Genomic DNA, 25,045 nt, shown 5'->3' on the forward strand with positions numbered 1-25,045 from the left:
TTTCTCTGCCCTTCAATGTACACCTGGGTACGGACGGCAAGAAGGCCGGAATGCGAACCCACCGTTTAGGAAAAGGCCGGATCACGCAAGATCCCAACTAGCAAACGTCAAAGGAACTGCCCCTTTGCGATGGCATGGCGTTTTCCATCCCACGCCAGCCGCCTCCCGCATTCCAAAGCAGACCGGTAAGCCGCATAGGCATCTTTGATAGCTGGTCATGAATCATCACCAGGATTATGGGGCCACCTTCCTTGCTTAAGCTTAATCTCTCTTATTCGCACAGATCGGGAGGCTATACTATAGACTTCGACTACGTTTACAAACAACCCTGCAGATCCCCGATACCCCTAGTCGATACCGCTGTTGATGGAGTCGACTTTCTTTTCGATCCCCGTTTACATATACGGCCCTTTCCCATCTGTACTATGAGGTTCTAATTTCGTAAACTTTTTCTTCCCAGATTGCCCAATTCCGTACCCGTCCACAGAAGAGATCGCACGTTAGAGTCGTGCTGGGATATCGATACCCAGCAGCTTCGAGTGGCATCTCCCGGCTACCCCAGTCCTTTGGCGCCAGATCGAATAAAACCCTGCCTAGACCCTTCGAGCAACCAAGATATGGTCAACATCGAATAAACCAGGCCATGATGTGGGGTTGAAGCTTCGCGAGTTGACGCGGATATACAAGGTGCTTGGGCACGAACATCAACGATTCAGTACAATACGGCGGGCTCCAGGTGTGAAAGCTAGAGAAGAGTTTTTGCCCAACTTGTTAGCCTTGCCAGGCAGATTAGAAACACCATGGTTGAGCATCACCCCGTTCAGACGAGTGCTGTGTTCCTAGTAGGCGCATCGCAACGCCCACTAGTACCACCACCCTCGCCTCCGTCTCCGCCTACACCGAACACGACGGTGCCAGGCTCACCTATACAAGAGCTATGCCTCGAAGACGTTGAGTCTTTGAAAGGCCATAGTACGGAATCATTGCAACTGCATGAGAGACTTTCTGGCGCAATTCACGTCCTCAATACAGAGGCAACTGCTCTACGAGCTCTAACAACATTGTACGAAAAAGATGGTCTGATAGGGGCTGGATTCGGCGCGGCCGTAGAGTCAATTACTCGGCATGGAGGAGATCGCGGCAAACTGGTCATTATTGGCGTGGGAAAGTCTGGTCACATCGGGAAGAAATTGGTGGCGACGTTCAACAGCTTGGGGGTACACGCGACATACCTACATCCCACCGAGGCCCTCCACGGCGACCTGGGTAAGATTGGGAAGCTCGATGTGGTGCTCTTCATCACATTTTCAGGTAAGACACCTGAGCTGTTGGCGCTGCTTCCACATATCGACGCGGCGCTGCCCACGATCGTCCTCACGTCACATACGCGACCGGACACATGCGAACTGATAAAACAACGGCCATCAATGATCCTCGTCTCGGCGCCCATCCATGAATCGGAAACGGCGTCTTTTGGAGTCTCAGCTCCCACTACTTCGACCACAGTGGCGCTGGCGGTCGGCGATGCGCTGGCCATAGTGGCGGCTCAGGAGATCAATGCTGCGACTAGCGTATCGAGCGTCTTTCTGAGGAACCATCCCGGCGGCGCCATCGGCGCCGCCATAGACAAGAAGCCGTTGAAAGTCGGCGATATCACGGTCCCCATGCGGGATATCCCTCACTGCGGCGCATCCGGCACATCTGCGGATATCCGCGGCGCAGACATCTTGAAGGTCGCGTATGATTCGCCCACTGGCTGGGTGATTGCGGCAGGAGACCTGATTGTCTCGCCCGGTCGGATCCGCCGGCTCGAGGCGACAGAGTTCGCCGCGCCTTTGAACGAGCTGCCGGGCCTGGGCATCCAGCGGGGTGATTGCATCACCGTGTCGGCGGACACGCGCATCTCCCAGGCAGCGGAGTGGATACGGGACATGGTATCGGCCACGGAGGAGCAGTGCGACGAGTACTCGATCCTGGCTGTGGTAGACAAGGACGGCGGCGACGTCATTGGCGTTCTAGAAGCATCTCAGCTCTTAAGCTGGCGGAACTGATTTCGATGGGGCAGCAGCAGCGGCGGTATTGGGGGATAAAAGAAAGAAAGCGCTCCCGCAAGGGGCTTTGCACCCTCGTGAGCTCGTGGCATCGAGCGGATGGGCTTTTAGGCGTTCCGGTCGGATAGGAATCCATTCATACGATAGTAGCTTCTATAACGAGGCCCAAAGCGAATAGCGAGATGATTTATTTTCTCTCCTCTCCTCTTATGTTGAACCTTTTTTATTGGCGTTCTATGGTGACGATATGTTGCACGCGGTTGTCCTTATGGCTATTGTATGCCTTATCATGTAAGAACATGTGTACAAAATACAAAGAAATATCAACAGAATGAGCTAAAATCAGATTGGTGTCTAGGGGTAATTTGTTAACTGAACAGAATTTACACCACCTACTCATGTATTTTTTTTTTCAAAAGATGTTCACTGAGCCTTAAATACTGAGTCGACCTAGACCGTACATATATTGCATAGTCCTACAGGCCAAGAGAGGCGAAGAAAGCATCGCCATGTTTCTCGACAGAAGATTCCATGACCGGGCAACAAGAGGCTGTGAAAGCCTGGCTGAAACGGCTCCGATTTCAAGAGAAACATGTCCAAGCAAAAGAGAGAACGGATAAGAATCAGTCAAAAGTTAGTGCAGGTGGGTATCGTTTCATAAATATGGCATGAAAATCAGAGCTATATAGCTAGATATGGTGCCGATCACCAACCGCAACCTTCAGCATTATTCGAGTCCGTATGCAAGTACATGTATCCTCGCAAAGGCCGTCCGTACCTCCTGCGTTGATTGTGACGCAAACCCACTTATTGATTGCCATCCGAATTCATTATTCTGCATCTGACTCTTCTTCATCCGAGTCGGAGTCGTTGTCCGAGGATGAAGACGAAGAGCTACTTGAGGACTCGGCCTCTTCCTGGTTTGCAGTAGTAGCCGCACCCTCCTCCTCGTCGGAAGAGCTTTCATCGCTGCTACTCGAGTCGCCATCCGAGTCCGAATCCGACTCCGAAGAGCTGCTATCCTCAACTACGGCAGTACGCGTCTTTCTCTTCCGCTTGGGTGCTGGTTGTTGCGAACCATCGTTGAGCTTGAGACGCTTGTCACCATCGTTATCCTCTGCGGCCCCGCCGTTGGTTCCCTTTGAATCGGTGTCAGCGCCCGTCTCCGTGGAAGCACTTGTATTCGTAGTCGCCGTCGTAGTTGTGCTTTCGTCGCCATCGGATAGTTCCTCGATGACCGACTCGGCACGCATCCGTTTGACCACCCTCCGTTGCATCTCCATGTCAGCGGTTCGAAGCACATATTCGACCTCTTCGAACCGCCGCTTCTCCGGAGTCTGCCCCTCGCGCATGAAGCCCGCGATAACCTCCTCGTACTCCTTTTGTTTCCTCTGTGCGGCCTCCTTGGACGAATTGGCAAACACTTGAGCCCCTTGCTCGATATCCTCCTTCTTGAGCTCCTGCGCGGATTCCCGCAGACGGGTCCTGACGTGCCCTTTCAAATCTCTGATATACTCATAGAACAAGTTGATATCAACGGCCGGGATGGTCGCTCCGTCCGCAAAGACGTTCTCGAGGAGCTTGGTCTGATGGTTCTTGTTGAACTTCCACTGGTCACGAGCTTTGTGCCACTGCCTTAGGTAGTCCACTGAAGGTTGGAGGTTGACGTTGGACTGTTTCTTGACCAGAGGCTTGAGGGGCTTGGAGGGCTTGGGGCCAGAGGCCTTCTTCTGCTTGGGGTGTGTCGCTGTGGGTGTGCCCGAGGAAGTCTGGGTTTCGGCAGCGAAAGAAACAGACTTGGGCCTCTTGTTGGGAGTATGCGCCGGCGAGGCGTGAGCAGTGGAATTGTCCGTCCGCAATTTCTTGTTGGAATGATCGGACGCAGGGGCACCCGAGGGTTTTCTTTTGGCGCCGTTTAGGGATGGGGTGGCAGGAGCAGCGTTTGAGTCGCCGTGGCTTTCAGATGACGCTGAGGCAGGTTTGAGAGTAAGGCCCAATCGTTTCCAGGCAGGTATCGAGGACGACATGATGGGAGATTGGACAAATTAAATCCAGCAATAACGGGCAGAGGGAATAAATGCGCCAAATGCAATGGGCCGGGTGAATCTGCAGTGTCCACCGGTTCGTTCCAATGGCGTCGATATGCAAATCGATTGATGGCTTCGCTGGCTCCAGTAGGTGATGTTGCTTGGAAACGTGGATACCTGCCCAAATCAATGCCGAAAACAGGGAGGTGGTAAACTGAGACAGCCTCACTTGGACGGTCGCAACTGATGCTGATGGGCTACAGTAAGATTGAGCAGGGTCGCATAAACTAGACGATGCTGCGCTTGTGGTTAAGGTGTGACTGCTAGTGCAGGATCGTGATATTGCTCGCAAGACTCAAGTCCAGCATTTACCAATGAATTTTCAAGGCTCTGGAGGTTCCATCTATATTCATCCTTATCGTGAAATCGGCTCTGATCAATGCCTTATCCGCTGAGACTTTTTGGCGGGGCAGGCCCAATAGTTCCTTAGGTAATGATAGAGGGTCCACCAAGAGCCCGGATGGCGGAAGGGACTTTCCTCCGATCTCCGTGGTTGTTGGAGGCGGGAAGTGGCCAGGCCAATGCTGCTTACCTAAGTGACTCTTATTCAATGAGAAGAACAAGGAGCCTGGGCTAGCTGAAGTGCTGAGGTACCTTAGATGGCGTACCTCTGTTAGGCAAGCTCCAGCACGCGTCCACTGGAGCTCCAAACCCCAGCCAGGTGAAGCAAGGCTGAAGTAGCTATCGTCACTCCAAACCACCACCTTCCTTGCCTTGACGTCGACCATCAAGCAACCCACCAACGATTTCACGACAGCATTCAAAGCGTTCTCTTCTGCCAGTGGTGTAGAGTTGCTGCTCAACACCGAGCCTTTTGATCAGCCGATTCAGTTTCTGCTCCCACCGCCCATCCATCACCATGTCGGGTACGATGCCACCTCAACTGTCCCCTCCCACATTCATTTCAAACTGATTCCCATGCTAACGTCCACCTCACCATTCAGGCAGCGCAGGTTTCGACCGACACATTACCATCTTCTCCGAGCAGGGTCGATTGTACCAAGTCGGTATGTTCTACATCAGCAACCAATGAACTCGACCGATGCGAACCACGGTCGAATTCCCGTGGTGCCAGAGTGGATGGTGGGCCTGTCTTGCTGACCTCCCACTTTCATGCAGAATATGCCTTCAAAGCAATTACGGCGGCAAACATCATGTCGATAGGTGTTCGGGGTAAAGACTGTGCTGTTGTCTTGTCCCAGAAGAAGGTCCCCGTAAGTCGGCGGTTATATGGAGGCTATCTCGCGCTGTCAGCTACTTCTGAGTAGGAACGAGTGCTGATGTGAATGCGACTTTTTTAGGACAAGCTCATCGACCCGTCTTCCGTATCACACATCTTCCAGATCTCACCTTCTGTTGGTTGTGTCATGACCGGCTCTATTGCGGATGCCCGTGCGTTTGCTCAGCGTGCCCAGGGTGAGGCAGCTGAGTTCCGTTACCAGTACGGATATGAGATGCCCTGCGACGTCTTATCCAAGAGATTGGCCAACATCAGTCAGGTTTACACACAAAGAGTGAGTTATCGGCCGGGCCTATCTTCTAACCCCACGCTGGGTACTCGTTGGGACTTGCGCTGATGCTCAATTACAGGCCTACATGAGACCCTATGGCGTGGCGACGACACTGATATCCCTCGACTCGGAATTCGGACCGCAACTGTTCAAGTGTGACCCTGCAGGCTATTACGTTGGCTACAAGGGTACAGCAGCTGGCCCGAAACAGCAGGAGGCACTCAACCATCTCGAGAAGAAGCTCAAGAACAAGGATTGCGCCGAGGGCAGCTGGGAAGAGGTGGTAGAGCTGGCAATCACTACCCTCAGCACAGTCCTCAGCATGGACTTCAAGAAGGGTGAGATCGAGATTGGCATTGTTGGAGGCCCACGAGCCGATGGCAAGGAGGGCACCAACCCCGGGTTCAGGACGCTCTCGGAGGATGAGATTGATGACAGACTACAGGCCATCGCTGAGAAGGATTAAGCGGGAAAATCGTTGATGGCGTAAGCCTGGTGAAGGTCGGTGCGGCCGACCAAGGTCATGAATAACGTCCATCTGGCTGGCTATTCTCAGCAGCATCGTTTGGAGAGCGCTGGGGTCGTGTCAGAGGGCCTGCCCCATGCTTCTCCACGTGTCACTAGTAATCCACGATATCCCAATAGATGCGCAGTTATGGGAATTTACTGTCTGATAAGCAACCAAAAGGGTGGCAGTATTGAGGCAACACAATGGCGATCATGATGATGATATGCATCGGAGTTAGGAGCTGAAATGTCGGGTGATTATCAAGCAATGGCCACCCGTGGTGGCTTCAGACGCAAAGATCGTTGCTGTCAAGACCTTTGCATCGCCAGGTACAGTACCCGAGATGGAATGATTAGGAACTTAGTTGCAGTTGCAGTTGCAGTTGCAGGGGGGCATTGGACTGGCAACAAAGACGTCAGAGAACTAGACAGCGTCTAGCGACTAGTCGAAACACTTCTAAGCATGTTTCCTCCGACGCGACACATGGCTCGGAGGGGATGTCTCAATATAGGCCCGTGGATATGCACGATGCAGATGATGGGGGCGTTGGCTGTGAATCCTTGTCGAGCGTCGTCTACGCGCTTGATGCCGCATATGGGGGTGGCGAGGCAATGGAGCCGCCTGAGCCGGATTCGAGCTAGGGTAGCTGTCAAAACCGCTGCACGCAGCACGATTGAATATTGAACATTGGGTGCCTCATTTGCTCAGCTCTAGCCTGAACGGCGGCCGCGGGTCACAGCACCACCACCCACCCAAACTGCCGGAATTCATCCCATCTTTGTCTCCCGATGCCACCAACCATACCACCCCCAATGCAATGCCGTCCCCTGATTTACACTGCATATTGGACAGAGGAACACTCCCAGCTCTCGATGGGATTATTAGTCAACAAATGGTCATTGACGTAGTGTCTGCTGTGCACGTGGAGTCAATAAGTGTTTCGGCATATGTCATATCAGCTGGGAGCTAATGCCGCTTGACCTCCATACCCGACATGGAGATGGAGGCTGTGTTGGTTACCTCCTTTGTCGCTGGCGGTCAGCGGTGACACCCTTTTAAGTCCGAAAAACCGGGTAATGATGGCGCTCGTTACGGCGACATGCGAAAGCCCTGCTTCTTTTTTAAATTCTGAGATACAAGAAGCAAAGGGAAAAATCTGCAAGTGCCGGCGGACCGACTATCCTCATTCCACTGCAGCGGTTAGTGCCGTGCTGGGCCATACATCGTTGGCTTAGAAGGGCGCAGCAATCTTGGATGGGTTCCCTTTCAGCTGGACAGCCCACGGAATTGGCAATGCTCTTCGCTCCTTTCAGTAACCAACAGTTGCTTCTGGTGGATGAGTTCGGCCAGTCGCACAACATAGGCTGGGACTTCTTCGGGCCCAGACGGGTTGGAGATAACTCGTGCAGACAGCGCGCTGGCCAATGGGCGTCCGGTCTCGCTTCAGGCCGGCCCATGGCACGTTTTTGGCGCAGCTGAATGCTTGCCTTAGGGAGTGCACCATGTCAGCGTCTTTTTGCTGGAGACCGACTTGCCTAGTCTTCTAGTGTCTGTCTGGTAATATCTGATCAATCAATTCACCTCGGAAGGTGTGCTGCGTCGTACATAGTAGTGTGTAGTGTGTGTACCTCCCACCTCCTTAGTCAGTCCAACGCCCCTACCGACAGTCCGGTATGCCCTGGTCTGTCATCGGGGAAGCACCCATCTAAGGGCAACCTAGGCTCGCTTTGGTTAAACAGACGATGCACATTGCATGCATGCCTGCGTCTCCTGCCACTGCCGCAACACAACACACAACAACCTGGAGCCTCTACTGCTAAACCGCCTATGCTATACTGTATCCTTCCGACTTGACATGAGAAGTTCCCTCCTGGAGACTCCATAAGCGGCCCGCCGTACCATGCCTATCCAAGACATTTGGCAGCAAGCGTCGTGTCCCTGCAGCAGCTCGGCAGCCCTCTTGAGGCAGAGCAAGAAGATGGGCACCTGTGCCTGCATGCCGCTATCAGGGATGTGGTGATGATGAGCACGCACGAGGGAAAAGCATCTCTTGGTCGAATCGGGCATTATATCTGACTCCTTGCTTGATCCCTGGGTCATCCTGACGGAGCTGGCAAACGGTCGATCCATTGGTCCCCTCAGCATATGCACGCCATGGGACACGGGAGCTGACGACGAAATGTGTACTCCGTACCCTATAGGGCGTCCCACGGGAACTACCTCTCTCATGTCGTGAACTACATGATCGGCTAGTCACAGTCCACCCCAAAGAAAAGTCTCTACCGTAGATCCCCCCTCTTGACCTTGACCATTTGGAAGAGCCGTCGTCTATACAAAAGCCTGGGTGGCGCCGCCGCTTCTACAACGGTTGAGATGGGCCGTCTTCTTCGATATCATTAAATGACCCCCTAATTATTGTATGCAGCCTTGCAGCTCACTACCTCATTCGCTCTACACCATACACCAGAAGACTCACCTTCCCGTTGCTTGGCCTGCTTTGATAGCTGGACCAACAACAAGAACGCCTAATAGATTCGCACCCTCACCCCTAATCACTCTTGTTATTACTACCGGGAGTTGGCTCAAGTGCCCCAAAATCCTGATACAGCTCTTCCAGCAGAGCCATTATATCAATAATGGACGGATGTAAGTGCAGCGTACCAGGATTGCCGCCCCCCGTTGCCCGATCCCGCGTTGAAAAAGCGCCACCGAGTCTTGATGGACATCCTCCTAACGACGACCGTGTCAATAGTCAACCAGTACCGGACGGCGCGTGTTGCCGAAGTGCTCTCCGACTTCAGAACCCTGCAATACTACATCGCAGCAGCGCCGACAGACCCCGTGGATACGGAAGACTATCACCTCGACGGGTACGCCGCACTCCGGCAGTGTGCACTAGATGGCCAACACATCCTCAACTGTGCCGCGGACACCTCGGTTCCGCAGACTTCGGGCGGCGAAGAAGAGCAGACGAAAGCAGAACTGAAACAGTGCGTTCCGACCCTAGGCGAAGGAAGGATCGTAGCCGTCTTTGCCTCGGATCATGATGACTGACAACGATGTGTATTAATAGAGTTCTCCTCGATGCCTACGCGCGCCGCCACGAAGCCCAGAAGATCTATCTGCGTCAAGCCGCAGCACAAGGATGGATACAGAACCGGGGACAGGTACTCCAGGGCGGCCGGCCAAATTCATCCAACCGGCGACCGTTGCGAGCGTGTGATGAGCAATTGCGAAATGTACGACACCACCTCCCTTACTCTGTCTACTATCTTCTGTGTTATGATTAGCCCTGCCAAGCCCTGGCTGGCATCGGTGAGGATCAAGAAACTTTCCAGAGAGGCAGAAACACTAACTTGGCACCATGGCCCCCTCCTCAGGAGCTGGCTCAAATAACAGATGAGATGATCTACAACGAGCTGCAAGTCTCCGACATATCGTTGGGCCGCTGGACGGCGGAAGACCCGAGTGTGCGGGCGGTGCAGCGCTGGAGACGCTTGCGCCCTCGAACGACTTGATGATGCCAAGCATTGTTCTCTCTCGTCAAACAGCTAAAAATAATTGTGGTCTTGCACACACACACACACACACACACACACACACTACGAACTGCTGTAGCGAAAAGTCTATTGAGTGGACGACTCCTGATGGAGCTGGGCTTCAACTATGACAGCACAAAGACACACGAAAAGCACGACAACCTCACCTCCCATATTACCCTATATGATACCACCAAGCCAGCGAGCGAACTTTGAGAGGCATCCCTTTTTCTCTTCTAATCCTTCTCCTTTTACACACAACTCGATTATCCAAAAACTCTACAGCGGGCAGGCGCACTTTCTTGTTTAAAATTTTCCGGTTACAAGCATGATGTTGGGTCAAACTGGTGTCTGATAATTAGGCTGGACCATTTCAGCACCATCGATAGTGTATAACTTTGTCGTGATAAGAGGACTTTGGGGGGCAGATGGGCAGACTGGTAGGGGTGAACGGTGATCGGGGACTACCTGCCTGGAGCAGAGGAAGATGTCGCATACAAGCCAAGCGCACATAGTTCACACGATGGTTGTCGCCGTTGGTGGCCCTTAACCGACATACTAAATGCCACAAGAGTTATAATTGGACCGCTTGAGCCCCCCTTTGCTCTGTTGATCTCGGTTTCCCTCCTATTTTGCTTCTGCCAGGAAGCGTACCGGAGCGTCGTGTCCTGGACTAGCCCTAAGAAACCGTGTCGAGACCCAAAGACTGAGACTACCATGAATCATTTTATCATGGCGAGCAACCCCGGACCCGGCTAAAAAATAGCAAACAGATGGGTATCTTGACACGATGGAAGCATAGACCCCCACCTGATATCTAGGGGCAGATTCATACAGAAGCACTAAGTATACGTCATCTACAAAAAGGATAAATTTGCAACCCCCTAGTCTCGAGGCTAGGAGAGGGATCAACTAAGGGGGAGGATGAGAAAACGGATTGCGGGACAAGTCATTTCAGCTGACATTGCTAGCTCGAATATCTTTAAGCGATACAAAAAAGCAAAAACTGCCAGTCCGGCACTTAGGACTTGGCTTGCATTCAATTACCTGCCCTAGGGAAAGACAAACCACAGGCTGACAGGCAGAGGAGGGAGGGAGGAGCCTATTATAGTATAATGCACTTGTGTAACAACTGGTATAGCTCAGGTATCGTCACGCTAGAATGACGACTATCGAACTGGGGCTGCGTGGGGGGATCCGGTACGGAGACTAAGGACCACTGAGGAGAAGAGGAAAAGAAGAAAAGAAGCCCGTCGTTGCAGCTAAGCATAAGGCCTGCGAGATTCGAGAATGACTCGAAAGTCGTATGTTTTTTTTTCTCCCTGTCTTCTTCGTGTAAAGTTTCTCGAAGGGCCAGACCACCCGCCCCCGGGTGCTTGGGATGGAATCGGAAGCAGCGCCGGTTGGCTGAGCGGTGCATCTGACCTAGTTGTAGATGTCACCACCACAAAGAGGCCGCTTTTACACCGGTTTGCTCGATGCAGAGCTACGCGATCCTGTCCGTGGCCTATTAGCTGGCGAGGTCGGATGAGTGGCCCGGCGCCCTTGCCCAGAATGCGTAGCAACTATGCAGTAGGTAGGCTCGCTAGAAGAAAAAGTGGCAGGATGTCAACGAGGCTTGGGAGGCGCAGGAATACTACGGACACCGTGATAGTCACTTCTCACTTTCCCGTGGCCATGGAAGTAAAGATTTGCAGATCGAGGGAGCCCCCCAACTAAAAAATAAGATTACCGGACTCGTTATGTGGCCATGTCAGCATATTACTGACTCCCGTCTGAAGAAAGGTCCCTGCGCCAGCCAAGCTTTAGGGATCGGCCACCACCAGATACGCACGCGGCTCTCATCCACCCCTTTCCAAATGCCAAGACTGTGTTCTTCCGGCACGAGGCTTTTCCCGTAGCTCGTAATAGGAGGGCTTGACAGCTATGTAGGCAGTGGAAGCGCACTCTCTCGATTGGCCCCCTAAAGAAATGAGCCATCATCTGAAGGCTCGCATAATCTCTCGTTTCCCGTTTCCAGCGGCGAGATATCTTTCGATGTTTCAAGAGTCCTTACTGCATTCCCCCTCAGAGATCTTGTCAACTTCTCCGCTGCGGCTGTTCCTGTCGTGTAATCGGGGGCTTTGGCCAAAGCAATCATGAGGTCCGGATTTGGCCTGACGGTATGGCTCGTATGGCTCGTGGATCCCGACCTCTATCAAGTACGGCCTGTGGAATCCCACGACTTGCGTGCCGAGTCTTAAAAGCTCAGATGGATACCCAGCTGCGTGCCAAAGGGGAGTGGCTGGCTTCGCGACGTGGGTAGGCTTCCCAGCTCACCACATAGAGCATGTCTTCTTGCAACTGCGTGCCAAAACTCTCGAATGCGCTGTCCACTCTCAAGTCTGGCATGCAATGTGGTATTTTGTCCAGGTTACCCATGTCGAGTACCAAGCGGATATTATTTAGTAAATAATCCTTCATATCCTCCGGGCTGGTCAGTACGAGGCTATACGTACTCGTTCGTGAATATGGCCAGCGCAGAGGATAGTCCGACTATCCTCCTCTTGTATGGGCGGGCATCGTATGTCGACGATTGGATGTACCAGATCCGCCATTTCCAGTCCAAAGGGTGTGGGCTGGTCGTGCCAGGCATGATGGGCTACGGTGGCAGCAGCTGTCCGTCCAAGTCAGGCGAGTACCGAGTCGAGCCATTGAGCCGAGACTGGGCAAGGCAGGCTGGTGCCTTATACAATTCATACATATATGTTCGTGATTTCTGAGTCATCGACGATGGTAAGGAATTGGCATGGTTCATCCACAGCTAGCTGCTACCTGGCAGCACCTGTCACCTGGCAACTGTCTGAGCCAGGCCCAAGAAGCTTTGAAGATGACTGCTGGCAATCAATGGCTACCAGCTATCGGATGTCTCTCCTGAGCATTCCCTTCTCTTAGAACGCCCGGCGGCGATGTCAATGCCATTCCACCAGGAGCCGCTTCATCGTGCTGGGCAGGAAGGCTGGCAGTACGTGATTTCGACCGCCAGGAGGTGCCTGCTTGCTACCAGTACACTTGCAGGCTGGTAAGAATGGCTACTTGCTACGGTGTAAACTGGTGTAGGGAAGGACATGTCACCAGTGCACCTATGGGCTGGCTAAGGATGCCTGCGAAACTGCTAATATCGCAACGTACAATTCTCAGGGGTTCGACGAGCGACTCAAAAGTACACGTGATCTTCAACCTTCAGATGATAGGTCTGAGACGGGGTGGCTGTCTGTGTCAGCGAGCATTAATATGATGTATAGAGCATAAGGATACCTCAAGTATTACTATGCATCTTCTTCTTCTCTTCATATTTGGAACCACAATCCCATACCCGTTGATCCTGCAGTCACGAACGCCCACGCATATTTATCCTCTGAATGGTTTGTTTCCGTCTGTGGAGAAACAGCCAGAACCGCGACCTCGAGCAGCTATCTATCGCGAGACATGAGCCGGCGTATCGTCTCTCGTGTAGGCGCTCCTCGTTGGGCGGGTGGGAGAAGTGGAACAATCTCCATTTGAAGATCAGACATAGCTGCTTATGCTTCGTGTTCTCGATCCGCCGTTAGATACTTGCTGTCTTGGGCCCGGGAGGCTCTACAGTTCGTGTCGCTGTATGTTCTGCCATTGACCAAGTCCGCGCAGGGTGAACTCTTCGCACTCGCTCACGACTTGTAGGCGGTCAAGAGATGGACAACTAAACGACGAAACACATTCCAAATATTGGGCACTTGCTTCCTAGCATTCATCAATAGTGAAAGGCGGAAATTCCCGTAAGGATTTCAGGGGGATGCCTTGTTCAGGCAGGTTCCCCCCGGGGTAGAGGTTGATCCGGGCCATCTCCTTCAATATATTGATTCGAGATAGACTTTGGGTCTTGCATGTATTTGGTTAGTAGACATGTCACCGGCTCCGGCAATGTCGCATGCCGAGGACGCGGCGGACTAGACAATGGAACGGAGAATGGTGAATGGCGGTGCTCACACTTATCAGAGTTTCAACAGGAAGCGATATTGATAAGATTGAGGCTATGAGTTCAAGACTGGAGGGTGGAAGACGCGTTTCCTCAATGACGCCATCCAGAGACATGGAACCTGCCTAGCGGGTGTGGTGGATCTTAGCTGTGAATAGAGGACTTTATGCACCTTCGGTAAGTGTATGCGGTATACCTTGCCTGATTCCACGGATTCCAGGGACATCACCACGCCGCCGTCGAAGGCAAAACGCATCGCATTGACTGCAGATGCAGCCAAGTATACGTATGCCATGACGATTGAGGGGTCAATAGGCGGATTATTAGAGATACCATAGTTCTGCACATATGGCAGCGGATGAAAAGGGTCTGGATGCAACGACGGAGCCCGTGGATAACCCGATGGAGGCGCCCCCCACTTGAGTCTCGGGCGGATCCATCTCCAACTCACCTATTCTCGGCAGTCTGTGACCTCCTGCCTTTGTATATAAATATCTTCATGATTGACTCATGCCCCAGGCGACAAGAGTAAACATCCGTCATTGTTTCTTCTTGTTTCCCTTAGTCGCATCCGCCCACAGCCAATGATGCCGCATTCCAGAGACGCCCATGGCGATGCTTCGCAGCCGCTGCTCGGTGGCCCGCTCGAGCACAACCACAATGGCAACAACAACGACGACACCATCAACAGAACCACGAGCCGACGCTCTACCGACCCCAGATCCGAGCGCGGCGCTTTTTCAGCCAACCTCGGCGCTAAGGAGGCCTTTGCCATCGTGGTCAGCATCGTGATTGGAAGCGGCGTCTTCACCTCGCCGGGCGTCATTGATACGAACTCGCCCTCGCCCGCCATCGCTCTGCTCGCATGGATCGCCGCCGGTGTCTTGGCGTGAGTTGCGAGCCCGTTTCCCTTCCCCGTTTCCCTATCTCCCCGGACGCCTCGTCACATTGCCGCTGACACTCTCCGACTAGCTGGACGGGCGCCATGACCATGGCCGAGCTCGGCACCGCCATCCCGGGCGAGGGAGGCGTGCAGCCTTATCTCCAGTACATCTTCGGCGATGTCTACGGCTTCCTGGCCGGCTGGACCTGGATCGTCGCCGGCATGCCCGCAACACTTGCCATTCTGAGCATCGTCTTCGTCGAGAGCATTTTCTCGGCTGCCGGCGTCACGGACCAGGCTGAGACACTGGGGCACAAGCTGCTCTCCATTTCCATCCTGGTCGTCATGAATGTGGCCAACTCCATCAGCACCAAGGCCAGCACACGACTTAACAACTTCTTCGTTTTCACCAAGTTCGTCGCCATCGCATGCGTTGTCGGCGCTGGCGTCGCCGTTGTGGCTATCCACCTCGCACACCCCGACAAGGACGTCGGGGGTGGGGATTGGTACTCCAAGTCATGGTTCTCCTACCGAACCACCGTGGCCCCTGATGGTAGCACAGTCCCTTGGGATGACCTTTCATCGTGGGAGATTCTCGGCCATTTCTCTGCCGCTCTTTACGGCGCTCTGTGGGCGTATTGCGGATGGGACAAGGCCATCTACGTATCTGCCGAGCTGTCGCAGCCCGCCCGCCAGCTGCCCCTCGCCATCAACACGGCTATCCCGACTATCATCGGGTGCTTCATCGCGGCTAATGCTGCCTACTACATTTTGCTGCCATGGAGCGTTGTGTCTTCTACCGATAGTGTAGCAGTGGTAAGTCTTCTTTGTGTATGTTGGCTGTGTGGGCGTTGTACTGATTTCGATTAACTAGACTGCCATCGGCCGACTGTTGGGACCAGCGGCTGGAACTGTAGCTGCCGTTCTGATTTGTCTTGTCGTGGCTGGATCCCTCCTTGGCAACGCATTCGTTGTTGGAAGAATGACCGTCGCTGCATCGAGGAAGGGCTGGTTCCCTCGCTGCTTCTCTATGCTCGGATCCGTTGGCTTTCGACCCAAGGAAACGGTGGACCCAGGCTCTTCGGACGCGCCTTTGAACGCTACGATCCTGTCCACGGTGCTCACGTCTCTGTACATTCTCTTTGGCAACTTCCGTGCTCTTCTCACCTTCGCTGGCCTGGGAGATAACTCGTGGTTCTTCTTGACGGTGGTTGGCGCCATCATCCTCCGTTTCCGCGAGCCCGACCTGCCCAGGCCCTACAAGCCCTACATGATCATTCCCATCATTTTCTGTATCGTCAGTGGCTTCGTCGTCATTCGCGGGGCTATATTCGCACCATTGCTGGCAATGGTTATGGTCTCGGTTTGGATTTTGGGCTTGGGATTCTACCGGCTCGGGCAGAAGTCTCGCAACGCTCAGTAATTGCGTTTCACTTGATGGCCAATCGCGCTCTCGGGCTCTCGGACTATCTTGGCTGGCAAATCTTGTTTCATAAGATCCGATATTGTCTTTATCACTAATGCAGCTAGTAGCTATAGAATTACTGTATTCTTCCTTTCGCTTTCGTATATACTGCCAGGTAGAACCTAAGGAGTTGAGAGTCCCCCCGACACATATACACCATACGTTTTCACCAAAGCATCAGATAACACAATTATGATGACTTCAGGGCTCAGTGTGATATGGTATCCTCTTTGGCCAAGTAATTTAGTTGTTCACAGCAAAACCTGGGGTAGACAATTAATGCTGTGCGGGGGCGGCATCCGAGGCATAACTGCCGCACCTAGCCCTGACTCAAGTGGTGCTTGATGAAGTGTAAGGTCACATTGGGCAGCGATCCGGGGATCTACCCGGAGGCCAGCTCTCACTCATGCAGGCTGATTTTATCCCGCAATTCCGTCGCCGAGATTTCAAGTAACTATTGTCTAGTACGATGGAGAGGGGTTGGACGTGAGTGCAATACACAAGCTACCCCTTTACATTGCTTGATTCCCGGCTTTTATATCTAACCCCTGTAGTAGTTTCTGGCAATGACATTATTAGATATCCACAAAAGCAAATAGCAGTAGCTAGTAGTGGCCGCTATGCTCCCGAGGGATACAGTTGTATCCGTGGGAGCAAAGGATGCTGTGGTTTGCATCAACTATTGCTCTCTTCCCTCCCCTGGAAAGCGATTAAACCTGTTTGCATGCCCCCGCAAGTATAGTGTCATGAGATTGCAGTAGTTTATGAATTGGAACTCTGGGAGGCTTCCGACCCGGAGTGTCATGGTCGATGCCGGAGGGGTGATTACGTGCTGCGCTGTATAGACCAGCTCGCCTGTGCCCTCTTCCTCCTTGCTTCTCTCGAGTGAGAGCTACTTCGCATCTCTATTCCGCACATACTCACCCACGTGTGTCGAAGGAACCATGTTGCCATATCTAGTAGTACATATCTTGCTTGTTTCTGCGACTGCAGCTTCGCCGCTGGCGAGCAAGTTGGAGGACGGCGCACCCCGGGTTACGACCAAGAACGGTACGCTCGTTGGCGTCCATTCGCCAAGTTACCATCAGGATTTCTTCTTGGGTGTGCCCTTTGCGCAGCCTCCGGTTGGGGATCTGAGGTTCCGCAATCCGCAACCGATCAATGAATCCTGGGATGGCGAGCGTGCGGCCCAGAAGCTTCCGCCGGCGTGTGTCGGGTACGGTGTAAGTACGCCAAAACCGCCTTGAGTGGCTTTCGAAGTCCCAAAGTCCTGTTCATAATACGTGACTAACAAATTCCCTTCAGCCTGCACAATGGGGTTACGAATTGAGTGAAGTAAGTTTTGCGTCACGTAGCAGCCTTTCGGCCCTCTCTTCGGTAGGCTGACACAAACCTCCACCCCTTTCCCCCGTTACCACAGGACTGTCTCTACTTGAACGTCGTCCGGCCCACGCAAGTTTCTCGCCCAGAGCCGCTCCCGGTGCTGGTCTGGATATACGGTGGCGGCTTCATCCAGGGCAGCGCCGCCGACCTCCGTAACAACCTTACCTTCATCATCGAACGGTCCGTCGCACTGGGCCAGCCTATCATCGGCGTTACCATGAATTACCGCCTCAGTGCGTGGGGGTTTCTGGCCTCGAAAGAACTGGCCGAAGAAGCCGACGACTCCAACTTCGGTCTGCGGGACCAGCGTATGTCCCTGGAATGGATCCGCGATAACATCGCCGCGTTCGGCGGCGACCCGGCCCGGGTGACCATCTGGGGCGAGAGCGCCGGCGCCGATTCGGTCGCCCGGCATATGATGGCGTTCGACGGGCGCGATGATGGGCTGTTCCGCGCCGGCGTCATGGCCAGCGGTCGCTTTTTCGCCGACGACAAGGACATGGCGGCTGCGCAGCCGACGTACGATGAGCTGGTGGCACAGGCCGGTTGCCATGGTGCACAGGGAGATTCGGCAGTGGCGAGCACTTCCTCCTTGTCATGCCTGCGCGCGATGCCATTTGAGAAGCTCAACGCCGTCATCAACAGTAGTACGGCGCTGCGAACCTGGGGCCCGATGGTGGACGGCGACATGATCGCCCGCAGTTCCCACGCGCAGTTCCTGGATGGCTCGTACCTCAAAATACCGATCATCGTTGGGGACAACACGGCTGAGGGCACCGCCTTCGCGCCCAAGGGCATCAACACGACGGAGCAGTTCCGGCAATTCGTGCTGTCCTCCCCGTCCGCGATCATGAACGACGCGTACGCGCAGCGGATCCTCGACGCTTACCCGGCGCGCTCGCCCGAGGACTGCCTCCCCAACCTGCCGCCGACTACGCGCCGCCGGCGTACCCGTACGGATCGCAGTTCCGGCGCGTCGCCACGTACGTCGGCGACAGCATGATCTCGGACCGGCGCGCGACGTGCGAGGCGTGGGCCCGCGCCGGCCTGCCGGCGTACTGCTACCGCTTCAACGCGGTGCCGGCGTGGGCGGGCCCGCTCGACGGCGCGACCCATTTCGTCGAGGTCGCCTTCGCCATGCTCAACCTCGAGGGCGTGGGCTACGCGCCCAACCACACGCCGCCCTTCGAGGGCCTCGGCGCGGCGTTCCGCGATCTCGCGCGGCTCGTGGCTAGCGATTGGGTCGCGTTCGTCAACGGCGGCGATCCGAACCGCTGGGCCGGGCGTGCCGACGCGGCACCGGCGTTGGCGGGCGGTAAGAAGGTGCCTGAATGGCCGGTCTACACCCACGATGCGGCAGGGCTGTCGCCGCGGAACTTCCTGTACGATGCCAATATCACCAGCTCTGTCGAGGACGACACTTGGCGCAAAGTAGGGATGGAGCTGATCCAGGCGGGTCAGCTGTAGAAAAGGGTGCACCTCAAATTTGTTCGCTGGCGAGGCGACCCTCTATGAATTCCGGTCCCATTTATCATCACTGGCTGCCCTTACCTAAGAATGCACCTGCCTGGTTTGTGATATTATTGCGTAGTATCGAAATGGCCCAAAAGAGGGTCTTTTTCTTAGTACAGAAGCACTTTGACAGCTACAGCGGGCAACCTGGAAAAGACCACATGCCTAATGCATACAATGCTATAGCGCACGACGTATGTGCCGGGACTTGGCATCTTTCATGAAACGGAAAATGATATCATTGATAAACCATGAATGTGCATGGAAATGCGCATTTCCTCATGAGAGCGCCTTGGCCAAGCAGATCTGGCACGTTCCCTCGAGACCCCACTGCAGAGTGTCTGCAATATCGAACAGAAGGAAAAGCATCGTGTACCGGCAGAGAGCCGACCAACGTGGTGGTTTGTCGACGCCGGAGTGGACGGCAGCATTGTTTTGCTCCTTCTGCATTCATCCCCACCATCCGGAATTGCTGAGATGCACCGTATGGAAACCCCTGCATGATGGGGAAACGTGGGGCACACCCCATCCCTGATAACATTACGATGTGACCATTCTGGGAGTGGAACAGGATCGACCATTTTCGATTAAACTCCTCGGTTGAGACGTTGCAGGAGGTAGGAGGTGGGCTTAAATATCACAACCGCCACGCCCGCGGCATATTGTTGCGAACGAGAGCTGGTGATCACTACCTATTGCAAATCATAGAGAGGGAGTATACCCAGGCCGCTGCTCCAAGCCTTGTTCATCTTACTATACTATCTCGCCTCTCAAGATGCGCTTCTCCGGCTTGGCAGTCTACCTCGCGGCTGCTACTGTCGGTGTCAACGCCGCTCCTGTTATTGAGGCCCGCGGCGTCATCGCTCACGATGCGGTTGTTGGTTTCCCTGAAACGGTTCCGAGCGGTGCCATTGGCAATGCCTGGTAATGACGACCCGAAATCCCCCAGTTTGTCAACTCGCATTAAATGACTAACAGTCCCGCAGTAAGATACCCCGTGCTGCCACCTGTATATCTAAGCAGTGGAGATATGCCGTTACTCGTGAACAATAACATATATTTATCACACCTCGGGCTTTTGGATGCGTAAAACTGACCTCTTTGACCAGACCTGAAGTTCAAGCCTTGGCTATCGGTGGAGAACGGCTGTCAGCCCTACCCTGCCGTTGACGCTTCTGGTAATACTAGGTATGTTTGACAGATCCCCACCACCCAAAAGAGCTATCGCAAACTACGATGCTGACGATATGTTGCGTATAGCGGCGGCCTCAACCCGTCCGGCTCATCCAGCTCGCAATGCGACAATAGCCCGGGGCAGGTCTACGCTCGCGGGGCCGAGTTCGGATCCCGCTACGGCATCATGTACTCCTGGTAGGTCATCGCAATAACGCCCCCTAGGTCTCGACTCGATTCAAGTACGCATCCATTCTAACTCCAGCACAACTACAATGGGTACATGCCCAAGGACTCCCCCTCCACGGGTCTCGGCCACCGCCACGACTGGGAGGGCGTCGTGGTCTGGATCGACAACCCCAACACCAGCAGCAACCCCCAGGTCCTGGGCCTGTCGACCTCGGGCCACGGGAAGTGGACGACCATCACGAAGGACCTGCCGCTGGATGGCACCCGCCCCAAGATTCGCTACTTCAGCGTCTGGCCCGTGAATCACCAGCTCGGCACCACCGACCGCCGCGGCGGGGAGCAGCCCCTGATCGCCTGGGAGAGCATGACGGAGGCGGCGCGCGTCGCCCTCCAGAACACCGACTTTGGCGATGCGAATGTGCCCTTCCGCGATCCCAACTTCATGAGCAACCTTGAGGGTGCCTCGTTCTAGAGATATCCCCCGTTCGTAGTTTAGGGAGGATCTGACGAGACATCTTGGGTCGTTACATAACATGCTTACATAATACATATATAAGCCTCAACCCTATAGGGAAGGCCATGAAAAAGAAACATTAATAAATAGTGTAATGTTCATAATCCGGATGATGTTGGAGTCTATAATCCATTCGTCCGGCATCTCCACAACATTGCTGAACATACGCCGCGTTTTAAACCTACCCATGAAGTGAACGGCGACGCCGGTGATTACCTTAATACCATATCGGTGTATGTGTACACATGTTTGGTTCATCATGATCAACATCGATCGGGGGTTGGTTGCGGAGGATTGCATCATAGGTATTTAGAAAGTGCGCACAATAAGCGTGGGGTATACAGACACAACTCGATCACTCACGGCACCCTGAAAGGTAGTCTTTACTATGTTTGATTTTAAAAGTATATACGATTCATATCTATCCAATGTACATGAATTGAGGTGTGTTTATACATAAACATGTGGCTGCCCTGATTCCATGCTTGACTGAGTCACGGTTTCGTGGGGCCAGCGCAAATGCTACCCCCTTGCTTCCTCTTCTTCCTACTATATGGTATCGATCCTCGTGCTGGCCGTCTTGTTGGCTTCGTCTTCCGAGACGCTGTCGACGTGGTCCGCGACGGCGTCGCTGCCCTTCTTCTCGGGCACCTCGGCGTCCTCGCGCTGCGAGCGCGTGACGTATCCCGGCGGCACCCACTTGTGCGAGGCCCACGGCTTGAGGTTCTCGGTGCTGTACATGAGGTCGACGTGCTCCAGGCTCAGCGCCCGGGACTCAAGCAGGAAGAACCAGACCAGCAGCGCCGCGGCGATGTTGGTGCCGACGAAGACGAAACCGTACGCGTACGAGATGCCGCTGGTCGCCAGCGGCGTCAGGAACGAGATCATGAAGTTGCCCAGCCAGTTGCCGGCCGTCGCGAACGAGGCCTGCTTGGCGCGCGTGCGCACCGGGAAGGTCTCGCCAATGACGACCCAGGCCATGGGTCCCCAAGTGCCGGCAAAGGAGGCGATGTACATGCAAGCCGCGACAATCATGACAATGCCAGAAACCGGGTTGCTATCCGGGGGCAGGGCAGTACCGATGGAGGCGAAGATCAACAGCCAGACAGCTTGCCAGAGTGCGCCGAGGAAGAGAGGCCAGCGGCGGCCGTACCTCTCGACAACGTACAAGCCATAGAAGGTCATGGCCACGTTCACAGCACCAAGAATGAGCTGTGTTTGGATGGGGTCGGCAATACCAGCGCTCTTGAAGATCGTGGCGCCATAGTAGAAGAAGTAGTTGACGCCTGTAGACATTGCTCATTAGCTCCGAGTCCAGATTTAGGGGTTCTGGTAGAAAGGGGGGTTTGGATGCTTACCTGTCCATTGCTGAAGGAACTGGATGAGGAAACCCAGAACGGTACGGTAGAGAATCTTAGGCAGACCAGAGGACCCTGTGAAGCATTCGCCCCAGGTACCTTTACCGGTGCGAGTCTCCTTCTCGATAACATCGTACATCTCCTTCAAATCTTCCTCGACAAAGCGGTTGTTAGGGTCATCCTTCACGCCGCGAAGTCTGGCCATGGACAAACGAGTACCGTCCCAGTCGTTCCTACTGGCAAGCCAGCGTGGCGATTCGGGGACGAGCAAAACACCCAAGCCGAGGGGAATAGAGAACAGGATGCCCAGGCCGATAACGATGCGCCACGAAGCATCTGATTTCTCGATATTGCGCACGCCATAGTTGATGATGTTGGAAATCAGGATACCGATGGTGATCATCAGCTGGTACGATGCGACGACAGCTCCACGGATCTCTTTAGGGGAACATTCCGACTGGAACATGGGAACACCGATAGAGAGGTTGCCAACACCCAGACCGCCGACGAATCGACCCATCATCATGTGGACCCAGCTGTCCATAGCTGTGATCTGGATGATGTTACCGATAATGTAGATGATGACACCAAAGCTCAAGCTTCTTCTGCGGCCCCACCAGTCGGCCGTGCTGCATTATTGTTAGCATTTGAGCCGGCCTGGGAGGACCATGATGTTGGGATAACTTACTATGCACCAGACAGGGCACCGATCAGTGTTCCGATACTCATCAAAGACACCAGGAGCGACTGGATGATGGGCACCCAGCCCATGGTGCCGTCGGCCTGGCGTTGGCCGAAGCGGTTGATGAAGTCCTCGAACAACAGGATGCCTGAGATTTGACCAGTGTCATAGCCGAAGAGGAAACCTCCCAGGGAGGTCACAGCTCCCAGGAAGATGGCCTCGACACCACAGTCGGCGCCATTGACGCGGATGGATCTGCAAACCAGTCAGGAACAGAACCTTGGGGAGGTAGTGTAAGGGTATAAAGCATGGGGGTTTTATCACATACTTTTTGCCAAGCATGTTGCCGCACTCAGATCGATCTCATTGGTTCTCTGGCCAGGGCAGAAGCAGTTTTTGAGATATCAAGGAGCAGTGAAAACTCGGGAGACTTGGCCGGGAGAGAGAGTCGTATATAAGGGGGAGTCGGGAGGTGCAGAAAAGAGAGAAGCGAGGTGAGGACGAGGACAGAGGTGAAAGCCCATGATGATCTTGTCCCAGAAGCGCCATATCAAAGTGCTTTATGTAGAGCTCCGAGTCGGGCCTTCTCGACGGGGGATGGGGATATCCAAGACCTGGAGTGACGTTGCCCCAGGCTTGGGGAAAATGGACCAGCTGGGTGGAAAGCTGGGTGAAGAGCTGGAGGGCAGGGCAAGGCGGGCGTGACCTCTCGTCCGATTCCCCATTGACTTCGCGATTTCTTGGTCGACGCTCGTTGGTGCCCCTTGGTCGGCGTCACTAACAAAAGTATGGGGCTTTCTGGAGCGGGCTGCTTGGAGGGTGGTTCCCGCCAAGGCCAGCTAGGCAGGAATTCCAAGCAGGCCGTCCTTCTCTCGTCTCAAGCCGTGGCGCGCATGACGGATGGCGAGCTGCCATGCTGCCATGATTGCCGGTCGCCATGCCACTTGTGTCTGTCAATCAGCAGGCAGGCTTCTGGGCAGCAAGGCAGGCGTCTGCTGTCCGAGTCGCATGCCTGCCGAGGGACACCGGTGTTTGGCTGCTTCGGCGTGGTGCAGGTTGGCGATGCCAGATTGCGACGATCCCCCGGCTGGGTAAACGGCCCTTTTTGTTTTATCTGGAGTACGAATAGTAAGATGCGACCCCGACAATTACCCACCCCCGACGCGGAGAGAGCAGATGCCTCCATAAGCCTCCATAATTGCCAACAACACGCTGGCACGCACACAGACACAGCGCGAGAGCAGCAATCGGATCGTCTTGTCTGGTTCCAGATTGAGTTGGTCCAAAGTCTATTCCTGACGTAGTTTTCGGCGAGAAGTCGCTCTCCCGCTGGAGTCGTCGGCCTTCTCCACGAAACTTGCAACTTGGTATGAGAGAATTTCGGGTTTTCTTCCTAAAACGCGCCGGCCCTCTCGTTGGTAGCAAATTTTCGTCTTTGGCCATTTTTGGACGCGACAAATCGAGTCTGCGGGCTTGGCCTCACGAAATTGAGTTCCACCGAATCCCACGGACCAGGAGCCGCTTCTCGATACTTGGCAGAATACCACCGGGATTTCCGGCTCGCGCGACTGGATACTCGAGGGCAGCTCGCAAACATTCGACCATCATGCTGTTTGCACTTCTAGAACTCTTCTAGACCAGCCTGGAGACGTGTTCCCCGTGTTCCGGCATGTGGCCTTAAATCTTTTCCAAGGGGATGTATGTGGGCGCGGTGCGTGATGTGGGCGAATGCAGTGCAACAAGGAATCGGGGGGGCTGCGAGTACGGGGAGCATGCCGACAAGAGGCCACAATGCCAATAATAACAAACATCGTCCCACGGAGACGGTGCAAATTTGCCATAAAAGGGGTCACGGGGGAGACGGCTCGCCTCGTGTAGACCCGACCCGTCGGCCAATAACCACCATTCAAGCAAGCATTAAGGTACCGTACCGATAGGAAAAAATCTGCATTCAACTCATGACAATGGCCCGTGGCCCTTTCTCGGTGTAGGCCGGTGTAGACAACTGTCTATTGAAGGAGTTACGGTGAGAAATAAATCACCCAACATCAGCCATGAAACAGCAGCGCCACTATCCCCTTATCGGACACCGTTCCTTTGGATCTTTCTCAGGGTCAGGGCAACACCCAGCGTACCCAGAGCAAGTGAAGCCGTACAGTAAGAAAGCAAGCCATTCCGAAAACAAATACGTAACGT

The 25,045-nt window shown here is 54.2% G+C and overlaps 9 protein-coding genes across 9 annotated transcripts; 7 read left to right on the forward strand and 2 right to left on the reverse strand.

Moving 5' to 3' along the window:
* Positions 1 to 800: 800 nt before the first annotated feature.
* On the forward strand, positions 801 to 2,051 carry PG998_000332 (SIS domain-containing protein; the record flags this gene model as incomplete). The annotated part of the gene is made up of 1 exon (XM_066867150.1): positions 801 to 2,051. One exon carries the CDS (start codon positions 801 to 803, stop codon positions 2,049 to 2,051), a length of 1,251 nt encoding a protein of 416 aa, XP_066735565.1.
* Positions 2,052 to 2,881: 830 nt separating this feature from the next.
* Positions 2,882 to 4,078, reverse strand: PG998_000333 (uncharacterized protein; the record flags this gene model as incomplete). The annotated part of the gene is made up of 1 exon (XM_066867151.1): positions 2,882 to 4,078. The coding sequence occupies one exon, from the start codon at positions 4,076 to 4,078 to the stop codon at positions 2,882 to 2,884; it is 1,197 nt and encodes a 398-aa protein (XP_066735566.1).
* A 919-nt stretch (positions 4,079 to 4,997) lies between these two features.
* On the forward strand, positions 4,998 to 6,115 carry PG998_000334 (20S proteasome subunit alpha 1; the record flags this gene model as incomplete). The annotated part of the gene is made up of 5 exons (XM_066867152.1): positions 4,998 to 5,004; positions 5,083 to 5,145; positions 5,258 to 5,352; positions 5,440 to 5,652; positions 5,729 to 6,115. The coding sequence occupies 5 exons, from the start codon at positions 4,998 to 5,000 to the stop codon at positions 6,113 to 6,115; spliced, it is 765 nt and encodes a 254-aa protein (XP_066735567.1).
* Positions 6,116 to 8,793: 2,678 nt separating this feature from the next.
* PG998_000335 (uncharacterized protein) lies at positions 8,794 to 9,675 on the forward strand (the record flags this gene model as incomplete). Its single annotated transcript, XM_066867153.1, has 4 exons — positions 8,794 to 8,803; positions 8,910 to 9,147; positions 9,231 to 9,396; positions 9,538 to 9,675. The coding sequence occupies 4 exons, from the start codon at positions 8,794 to 8,796 to the stop codon at positions 9,673 to 9,675; spliced, it is 552 nt and encodes a 183-aa protein (XP_066735568.1).
* A 2,531-nt stretch (positions 9,676 to 12,206) lies between these two features.
* On the forward strand, positions 12,207 to 12,613 carry PG998_000336 (alpha/beta-hydrolase; the record flags this gene model as incomplete). The annotated part of the gene is made up of 2 exons (XM_066867154.1): positions 12,207 to 12,443; positions 12,500 to 12,613. 2 exons carry the CDS (start codon positions 12,207 to 12,209, stop codon positions 12,611 to 12,613), a joined length of 351 nt encoding a protein of 116 aa, XP_066735569.1.
* Positions 12,614 to 14,274: 1,661 nt separating this feature from the next.
* Positions 14,275 to 15,996, forward strand: PG998_000337 (solute carrier family 7 protein; the record flags this gene model as incomplete). The annotated part of the gene is made up of 3 exons (XM_066867155.1): positions 14,275 to 14,579; positions 14,663 to 15,389; positions 15,448 to 15,996. The coding sequence occupies 3 exons, from the start codon at positions 14,275 to 14,277 to the stop codon at positions 15,994 to 15,996; spliced, it is 1,581 nt and encodes a 526-aa protein (XP_066735570.1).
* A 986-nt stretch (positions 15,997 to 16,982) lies between these two features.
* Positions 16,983 to 18,888, forward strand: PG998_000338 (uncharacterized protein; the record flags this gene model as incomplete). Its single annotated transcript, XM_066867156.1, is given in 3 exon segments — positions 16,983 to 17,261; positions 17,459 to 18,408; positions 18,420 to 18,888. The coding sequence occupies 3 exon segments, from the start codon at positions 16,983 to 16,985 to the stop codon at positions 18,886 to 18,888; spliced, it is 1,698 nt and encodes a 565-aa protein (XP_066735571.1).
* Positions 18,889 to 19,708: 820 nt separating this feature from the next.
* PG998_000339 (uncharacterized protein) lies at positions 19,709 to 20,767 on the forward strand (the record flags this gene model as incomplete). Its single annotated transcript, XM_066867157.1, has 5 exons — positions 19,709 to 19,857; positions 19,920 to 19,975; positions 20,043 to 20,121; positions 20,194 to 20,251; positions 20,372 to 20,767. 5 exons carry the CDS (start codon positions 19,709 to 19,711, stop codon positions 20,765 to 20,767), a joined length of 738 nt encoding a protein of 245 aa, XP_066735572.1.
* Positions 20,768 to 21,358: 591 nt separating this feature from the next.
* PG998_000340 (uncharacterized protein) lies at positions 21,359 to 23,191 on the reverse strand (the record flags this gene model as incomplete). The annotated part of the gene is made up of 4 exons (XM_066867158.1): positions 21,359 to 22,095; positions 22,168 to 22,796; positions 22,856 to 23,104; positions 23,178 to 23,191. The coding sequence occupies 4 exons, from the start codon at positions 23,189 to 23,191 to the stop codon at positions 21,359 to 21,361; spliced, it is 1,629 nt and encodes a 542-aa protein (XP_066735573.1).
* Positions 23,192 to 25,045: the final 1,854 nt, after the last annotated feature.

The sequence above is a fragment of the Apiospora kogelbergensis genome, assembly GCF_038363985.1.
Source record: "Apiospora kogelbergensis strain CBS 113332 chromosome Unknown utg000001l_segment0_segment0, whole genome shotgun sequence".
NCBI classification, from domain to species: domain Eukaryota; kingdom Fungi; phylum Ascomycota; class Sordariomycetes; order Amphisphaeriales; family Apiosporaceae; genus Apiospora; species Apiospora kogelbergensis.